At 34.1% G+C, this 9,237-nt stretch overlaps 1 protein-coding gene across 1 annotated transcript; it reads left to right on the top strand.

Moving 5' to 3' along the window:
- The first annotated feature begins 1,095 nt into the window (after window positions 1-1,095).
- On the top strand, window positions 1,096-8,471 carry LOC120215610 (ubiquitin carboxyl-terminal hydrolase 16-like). Its single transcript, XM_039213250.1, has 11 exons — window positions 1,096-1,563; window positions 2,347-3,748; window positions 3,832-3,920; window positions 4,585-4,670; window positions 4,763-4,925; window positions 5,031-5,151; window positions 5,248-5,405; window positions 6,618-6,702; window positions 6,783-6,995; window positions 7,565-7,626; window positions 7,707-8,471. The coding sequence occupies exons 1-11, from the start codon at window positions 1,280-1,282 to the stop codon at window positions 8,008-8,010; spliced, it is 2,967 nt and encodes a 988-aa protein (XP_039069181.1). The 5' UTR covers window positions 1,096-1,279; the 3' UTR covers window positions 8,011-8,471.
- The last annotated feature ends 766 nt before the right edge of the window (window positions 8,472-9,237 follow it).

Here is a 9,237-nt window from a genome sequence, read left to right on the forward strand (position 1 = left end):
AAAACCTTAAAAAAATTCTTTGAAGTTGTTGTCATTGTTGCCACCATCGTTGCCGTCACTACTACTACCATCGTCTCTACCGCCCGTCAAAGCAAGAAAAAATTAAGATTTTTTAATTTAAGAGTTAATACTTGATCTACTTATTATTTAAAATAAGATTATAAACAAAATAATGTAATTAATATTTTATTTCAAATAATTTATATTTAGATTTTTAATTAATTTATAATTATACGTTAAATATTTTATAATTTTCATAAATTAAATTAATAATGCTGATCAACACTCGTCCAACGCCGTATAATTTTTTTACTACAAGATGAAAGTTTTCTTTTTTAATTTATGAAATTAGAAAACAAATGACTTGTAGAATGGTTTATTTGCAGTCGTGGAAAACTCAACAAAGGGTTATGGAAGGAAAAAGGTGAGTCATCAGCTTCCGGCTCCCACCAAACAAATAACTGATCTCCGCAGTTCAATTCCACTAACAAATAAAAAACCGGGAAGTTTAGTTAAGCCGGTTCAACCCGTGGCCCCCACTTTGATCCGAATATTTGATGGCCAAAGAATTCACGCTTCTCGATACCCCAAGACAAGATTCCTTCCTACCAGATTTCCCTTTCTAATAACTTAATCGAATAAAATATCTATTTTAGAGATTATTTTAAACAGAAAAATTTTTTTAATCATAATTTTATATAACTCGAAATATTATACTTTAAATTGAAATTATAACCACAAAATTTATATTTTAATTTCATACGAGACACTTAAATTGAAAATAAATAAACTTACATAAATTAAAATTTTATATCATCTAAATATTAAGTAATTTTCTCTAATAAAATTATACCTTTTTAATGCTCCATTAATTTTCCTTTTATTGTTCCTTCTCTCTGTTAAAATCCCGATCCAAAAAAAGGGGGGAAATTGATTTCTGATCATCTGCCGAGCTGAAGAAGAAGCTTAAGCTTTCACCTTTTTGGCTAACTCAAGCAATACCAACATTCTTCTCTCACTGCCAGTTCCTTTTGGATTTGTTTATTTTTATTTGGCTTTTTATAAAATTCTCGAATTATTTCATTTTTGGAGATCTCCGTAGCGGTTCATCTATCTTTTTTGGGGTCGGCTGTGGTTGCATATTCGACGGCCGGAGTTTGTTCCATCGCGAGAGCGTTCGAGGCGGCGACCTCGTTGGAATCTATGTGCATTGGTGAGATTAGGAGGGCTTGGATTTGGCGACTCCGTTGGATGCCTATTTGTATCCGGTGCAGGATAAATGCTTCTTGTTGGGGGTTTAGGGTTTTCGAGCTTGGTCCTTGTGGTCTCATTCTTTCTTCCATTGATCGGCTTTTTCGTTAGGTGGAAATGGAGGCTATCTGTGGCCAGGCAAGCGGATATCCAGAGGCTTTTGATTTTGGCCTCGGAGGAGACTGCTAGAGCGGAGCTTGAGGCCACGGTCGGATACGGTGCAGTTTCCATTTCTTGGAACTATCACCAATGCGCTGTTTGTTATTGTCCTACTACTACTCGCTGCGCCCGCTGTAAAGCCGTTCGATACTGGTAGGTTAACTTGTTATTTTTGGGTTATTTTTCTAATTTTTTTAGAATTATTGAGATTTCTTTCTTCATTTAGGTCATTAGTTTGAACTTTGAACGGCATTTGAGATGAATAAACAGTATGCGATTGAAAGAATATTTTATTAGATGATTGCTTTAATTTAGAAGACCGGATACATGTACGGTAGGCATATAATTGGGGGTAAAACGTTTGTTATTTTGCAGTGAGAAAGGAAGCAAATTTAGAAGACTTAGTGAAAATTAATTATGAACTCAACATCAAAATCTAGCATTAAGTTTGGTGTTGGTCTTAAATGCTGCAATGTTTTGATGGGTAGATTTGTTGATTTTGAGCAAGTATTTTAGTTTCTAGATTCCATTTCTGAGCCTCCTATCTTTATGTTACGAAGATTGGATATTAGAACACAATTCCTCTTCATGATGGCTTTTTCTTTGTGCACTTTTTCGCCTGCAGTTTAGTACTTTTTTCTTTACTTTTTTCACGGTCATACATTTTAGGGGTTAAAGTTGTGTCTGCTAGCTTAGTATTTTCACGAATTGTTAAAATGTATTTTTTACGTGAAAGAAACGAAGATTCCCACTTGGTGAATAATTTAGCTTTTCGCCGTCACTTTGCTTAGGGTATTTTAAGGATGTGTTACTGATGTGACGGGCCAAAAATAGTCAATTATGGCTGTGTTTAGCATTATTTTTCTGATGATATGGTTGATTATGTACTATGTCTTTCAGTAATATTGTATTTACATCAAATTATGTCTGTTTCAGTTCTCCTAAGTGTCAAATTATTCACTGGCGTCAAGGTCACAAGGAAGAATGTTATCCGCTTCCGATTGTTGCACACCAAAATCATGATGAGGGAGGTGATGACGGCCAGAAGGTGATAGAACAAGACCAATATGGAGACGGATTTGAAAACGAAGAAAAGTTAGATGCAAAGTTAACTAGAGCATCCACCACAGAATCTGCATTGTTTAACTCCACAACAGAACTTGCACTGTTGAATTCCTCTAGCTCTCCTGCGGTTTTACATGGGAAGGATGATGATGCAAGGGTTGAGCTTCATGCTGATGGGGAAGGACGGAACTCTGCTTCTGAATCTTCCAGTGCTTCATTTTCTGGATTCTCTTCTTCTGCTGCTAGTAGTGAATCATCTGATGATGTTTCTGTGTGTGAGAGCATAAGTTCAAATGAGCCTGATAAATTAGATAGTATTTTTTCTGCTGATGGCAATCTTGACACCTGTTGGACTTCATCTGTTGTCAACAATTTGGATCAAACCAATCCATCGTCCCCAAAATTTGTTAGGCTGGTTGATTCTGTAGATAAAATTTTGAAAATAAATAAATTAAATCAGACTAGGTCTGATCAAAGTGGAGAGAGACAGTGCAGAGCGACTAGTTCTTCTGGATCAGGTGGCAATGATATGTGTGAGGGATCAATTATGAAGGGTTCTAGATTGTCTTCTGGTTTCTGGGACAGTACTCTGGAATCAGTTCCATCTACAAATGTTGCTGGCAATGAGTCTTTTAACTCTTATCATAAAAAAGGCGGTAAAGGTGCCTCACTTGATTCTGGGTCATCCTCACATTTTTTGTTTACTTTGTCTGGAAAGGCTGCTTCCTCGCATCCATACAGCTCCAACGTGAAAGATGCTAAATTGGATGATGCTCCTCAGGGTGCTAATACTTCAGGGCATGCCAAGCTTTCTGGAGTAACTTTTTCAGAAAATGTTGGTTTAGATTCTTTGAATGTCAGAAGCTCCAAGTCTTCAAATTCTGGATGGGCTTATCAGGTTGAGTGTTGGTCTAACAATATTTTGCATGCCGCAAAACCAAAAGAAGCTATCAGTATAGATGTTCCACTAGTCAGTGATTTATCATCTTCGTGTTTTGAAAAGTCAAGCTCTACTGCTTTCATTAATGGACCTAGAAATGCTTCTCATGCATTAAAGTCATCTGATGCTTATTCATCCAATGCCAGAGTGCATGTTGTTTCCAGTGTGAAATCTGGGAAAACTAATGATGTTCTCGCAAATGTTGCTAAATTACCTCAGGTTTCAAGTTCTTCTAATTGTAAAAATGGATTGAAAACCTCCGTGTTGAGAGTTGTTGATCAATTCAGAGGATCTAAATTGCCAAAACTCTGTCAACTTGGAGCTTGTAATGAGGTTGGTGGAACTTTAGTGATAAGCTTAAAGTTACTATTTTAGCCCTAACAAGCTTTTGACATATTAGCCTTTTCCCTGTGCAGGAATTTTTTTCGTATGAATCATTTGTGAAACTTTATAGTTGGAATAAGGTGGAACTGCAACCTCGCGGTCTTATAAACTGTGGAAATAGGTAATATAAGATTGTTTCTTTTTCTTTTTACTATGATGAATATTTATGGAAAAAATATGCTGTGTTTTTTTGGTTTTATATTATTGGCTAAATCCATCAACACTACCGTGCATTTAATTTTCCAACAGAACCACCACAAATGCAGCCTCATAACAGCCCTATCCTAAAATCACCATTCTGAAAGGTTATAAATCCATAAGAGTGAGAGTATTTTTAGTTAAGGCATGAAAACCAAGAAAAACAAATACAAACTAAAATGCAAGCAATATTACCGAAAATCATCTTCACCCATGAGGTTAAAAAAAATCAATTAAAAAAGTACCCCATAAAATCTAGTCTAACAGAAATACCCATCTTTCTAACCATTAAATAGCTGGTATCTTTTTCAAATTTAACGTTGAGAACTGCAGAAAATTTTCCATAAGTAAAATGGGTAGACTTCAAGTATGGTTTGGGTTAGACAAGTCCAACAGAAATACCCATCTTCACCCATCAGGGAACAATATTGCTTGATCATGTTCCTGCCTTGTGCTTCTTCTATTGAACATTCCTTGCGCACATATTTTTAAATTTTGAGCTTTCATCATTTTTGTTGTGTTGGAACTTGGATGTGTATATTTTACTATTTTATTTTATTTTCTGTGGCTAATGTGACTTTGTACAGTTGTTATGCCAATGCTGTCCTCCAATGCTTGACTTTCACTGCTCCTCTGACTGCTTACTTTCTTCATGAACTCCATTCCAAAACATGTACGTCCCTTTAATGTTTCTGAGCTGTAAGTACTACATTTTTGTGTTTTGATGTAAAATGTTGGATGACTAGGTATAAATTTCTTTCTTAGGTGCAAAGAAAGAATGGTGTTTCATGTGTGAATTTGAAAATCTAATTTTGAGGGCTAAAGATGGGAGATCTCTACTGTCCCCCATAGGAATACTATTCCAACTACAAAACATTGGTAGTCAACTTTCTAATGGGAAAGAAGAAGATGCACATGAATTTTTAAGGTGAGATATAATTAGCAATGTTTAATGTTTAACATTTTAATAATGTTTACTTCATGAGAAATTTTTATGTTGAACCAGTCGTTTGATGAATTTACAATTTGGCAGGTATGCTATTGATGCTATGCAATCTGTTTGTCTTAAAGAAGCTGGGGTAGTTTCATCAAGTTGTTTAGAAGAAGAATCGACTTTAATTTGTCTAACATTTGGAGGCTATCTTCTGTCAAAGGTAATATCTGAGATCTATATTTTGGCTGCAGTTCTCTTCTTTCTATCATGCACTAGAGGTCATATCTGTGTGAGTTTTGTTTTGAATATTCTATAGATAAAGTGCATTAAGTGCGAAGGCAAGTCTGAACGCCATGAAAGAATGATGGACCTTACAGTTGAAATTGAAGGAGACATAAGAACCTTGGAAGAGGCACTTCGGCGGTTTACCAGGACAGAGATATTGGATGGAGAAAATAAGTACCAATGTAGCAGGTTGTTTTTTTTACATTTTTTTTTTCAAAAGTAACTTAAGACACTATCAATATCATGCAAAGAGTTTTGAAGATGAACTTTTATGGAAATAGTCCTTCGGCCAAAATTTTGTTTGATTAAAGGGTAAACTACACCATTCATCACTGAATTTTACTCTCCTATTTCACTCATTGTACTTTCAGTTTCTTCAATTTACTAACTGAACTTTCAAATTGCTCTTGTTTTGGTCACTCTGAATTATTTTATTATTATTTTGATATGACATGATATTTTTTATTATTATTTAATATAAAAATAATTTAAAATATAAAATTAAACCTAGATTGTGGTTGACGGGGACGAGAAGGGATGATGATTATTTTAACTCATTTAAAATTTGATAATAATAAAATATTATTTTATTATTTATTTTAAGTTATTTTTATATTTATTAATATATAAAAATGTCATTCATAGAATAATAATTATAAAATAATTTGTAGTGACCAAAACAGGAGCAATTAAAAAGTTCAGTGAGTAAATTAGAAAAATTAAAATTACAGTGAGTGAAAAAGGAGAGAGTAAAGTTCAAGTGATGAATGGCGTAGTTTGTCCTTGATTAAAATTTGACAATTTAATTTTTGAAGAATTAAGGTACGAGGATAGTCTAAAAAGCATTACAATATTTTTTCCGATTGGTTTCAATTTTTAAGTTGTTTGAAATTTGGTTTTTGTTTGTATAAATGCTATACTTCAAAGAAGCTGTAGGCTTTATTTTGGTGCTTCTTACGAACAGATTTTCCTTAAATTTTTGGTACGAGTGTTTATGTGCATATTAGATTATTTTTCTCTGCTGTGTAATGTGATCATGCAAAGATAGCTCCTTGATAGTTTTCCTATCGTTGTACCCAAAATATCATTGACAGTTGAAGTGTGAATTCTATCCTTTATGCTTCTGTTAGATCTATATGCTGAGAATTAAGCAAATAACTGAACTATGAAACTATAACTGCTTGTAAAAAAATGTTGCGTTTCATCAAAGATTGATAAGTGGCATAGAATTATTCTGATCAATTTTATTGAAAATTTCCTTTTTGTTGAGTTTTTGTGTAAGTTGTCATTGGTGACTGTATTATGCTACTACAAACATCTGTAGTCCTCAACTAAATTCTCTACTGGTAGAAGGCATCGATTTTAGAGGTTTCCTCATTTGTCTGTTCTTGTTTTGTTCAGATGCAAATCTTATGAGAAGGCCAAAATGAAGTTGACAATATTAGAGGCTCCAAATGCTCTTACAATTGCTTTGAAGAGATTTCAGGTACATCTTTCAATAAAGAATGCTGTTTTGCTCTTTGTTGTTTGCAGATTCGTACAGCTCAAGTGTGTATTTTGTTGCAGTCTGGAAAATTCGGGAAACTTAACAAAGCAATTCGATTCCCTGAGATCTTGAACTTGGCACCATATATGAGTGGGACAAGTGATAAATCACCCATATACAAGCTCTATGGTGTAGTGGTCCATTTGGATATTATGAATGCATCATTTTCGGGTCACTACTTGTGCTATGTTAAAAATGCACAAAACAAGTGGTTTAAGATTGATGACAGCACGGTATGTTCTCTGCAACTACCATCTACATACCTTAAGCCATTTCATTTGTTTACTGCATAGTGCATGCTACTTCCCTCAGTCTATGTTTTCATCTACATTTTATTTCTGTTAACTACACTTAATATTTGTAGAATCATGTTCCGCTTGTGCTCCCTTTACTTAATTTAAAAGTTTTTGGATTTTTGCCATATAATTTAGCTGTTTTTTTCCATGTTAATATCTATGGTCAATTCTTTTAAATGCTTCCCTTTACAATCACTTAAACGAAAATACTTTATATCTTGGAAATAAGTGGAGGATGGCATTGTATTCATCTTTTTGGTTCTGGATTGAATTAAACTTTATTACTCTGATAGTTCACATCTTTGGTTTTTAAGCTAGTGAAAAGTTAGAAAATATTGTACATGGCTTCCTTTTTTGATGTGTAATTTAGAGGCATTAGCCTATGTTTTTTTTTTCTTTTTGTCTGATGCAACATTTGGTAGGTCTAAAATGCTTGTCCTGGAGCACAAGGAATTCAGTTTCAAAACATTTTCTCATTTTTCTTTGGGTTGGTGATAATTTGACAGGTAACTCCTACAGAACTCGAAAGAGTCCCAACTAAAGGAGCATATATACTTCTTTATGCAAGGTAAAGAATTTCAGTTCCTCAGTTCGGTTTTATAATTTATACGCTGTCATTGCATCGTGGTTTAAGAACTTATCTTACAGATGCTCACCGAGGGCCCCAAGATTGTTGAGGAACAAAAGCAAGGCCATTCCGTCCACAGTCAATTCGAAGAATCCACTGAAGTCAAGTTCTTCAACACATTCTGGTCTCGATGAATTCTACCCCAGCTCGATTCATCGAGATGCTTATGGGAGCATTGGATCCTTTTATTCAAAATACAATCATCTGCAGAGGATTTTAGAGGACTCATCGTCAAGTGATAGTTCTTCTCTTTTTAGCAGCAACTCTGATGAAGGTTTTGCTGTACTGACAGCACAAATGATTCCACCAGTGCGGATGACTTAATAGATTCTATATTCGGTGATCCAATATAATGGTGTAACAGCCCATGGAGGAGTTCTGATCCCGAGGCATCTTCATCTTCCTCTTCTTCCCCGAGGCATTCACCCCTTGCTGATTCAAACTGATATGCTTCAGGCTTGCCCGGAATTTGCAACCTGCGAATTAATGGTGAAGGTAAGGGAGATTATCCTTTTTTCCAACTCCGACATGAGTAAACAATGTAGAAAGGTAGTAGTAGGTGTAGGGAAACTGATCAAGAGAGATTAGGAGGGGGTTAACACCCTTTAAATGATGCATCTTTTAGAGAAAACCGATGAGGGAAAGAAGAGATTAAAAATCTTATTACGAGATATTGAGTTAAAAAATAGAGGTAAATAAGATATTTGGGGGGTGGGGAGAAGATTGTATATGTAATGTACTTAGCCTAGCTCTGTTTAAAGAAGGCAGTCCACGCCCTTTTTGCTCATAGCTTCTCATTCTCTTGGTAATAAATAATGCACCAGCCACTGTCTCGAGTCTCGGTTTAGCATTGTTGTTTGCTTAATTTTTAATTGAAAATGCAATTTTTAATTGGTTTATGCGGTTTTTCCTTTGATTTTACTGTTTTCAGTTTTCAAACGATTTTAAATGAAATCTAATAATATGACTTCAATTGAGTCGTAAGATTAAAAAGAGCGTTATTCTCCCTTAAAGTTATTAAGTTTAAGTAGTTATATCTGTAGATTGTGTATACATTATCAATAGTTAAGAATAATTTTAAATATATACCATTTTATAATTATATCGGACTATTTAAAAAAGGATGAGATCCTCTGATTAATCTATTTTTTATTTGATTAATTTAATTTGAATCGAGCGATCCAATCAAGTTTCGACAGTACTAGTAAAAAGATGGAGTTAAATAGCTTGTCACCTTAATTTGAAACGTTTATTTCACTTCATTGAAAAACACACACACGCACACCAAGGGGACGACAGACCACAGGGTCCATGAGAACATATGTATTTTTTTCAGGTTAAAATACTCTTCCTTTTGTACATTTGGGAAAAAATCATTATCTTTTGAGATTTAATACTTCATTTTCTGAATTTAAAAATTTAAAAACAATTATTAACATCATCAAATATTTTTATTAAATACATGTTCATTACAACGTACTTTGAGATCTAACTCACTGTTATTTTGTCAATTTCTTTTTAATATATTAAGTTTTATTATATATATGTTGA

The sequence above is a fragment of the Hibiscus syriacus genome, unplaced genomic scaffold (assembly GCF_006381635.1).
Source record: "Hibiscus syriacus cultivar Baekdansim isolate YM2019G1 unplaced genomic scaffold, ASM638163v2 tig00110126_pilon, whole genome shotgun sequence".
NCBI classification, from domain to species: domain Eukaryota; kingdom Viridiplantae; phylum Streptophyta; class Magnoliopsida; order Malvales; family Malvaceae; genus Hibiscus; species Hibiscus syriacus.

Coding starts and splice junctions, on each gene's coding strand:
- LOC120215610 (XM_039213250.1), top strand. CDS start 1,280: ATGCTTCTTGTTGGGGGTTTAGGGTTTTCGAGCTTGGTCCTTGTGGTC. Junction 3,749..3,831: donor AACTTGGAGCTTGTAATGAG/GTTGGTGGAACT, acceptor TTCCCTGTGCAG/GAATTTTTTTCGTATGAATC. Junction 4,671..4,762: donor TGAACTCCATTCCAAAACAT/GTACGTCCCTTT, acceptor TTTCTTTCTTAG/GTGCAAAGAAAGAATGGTGT.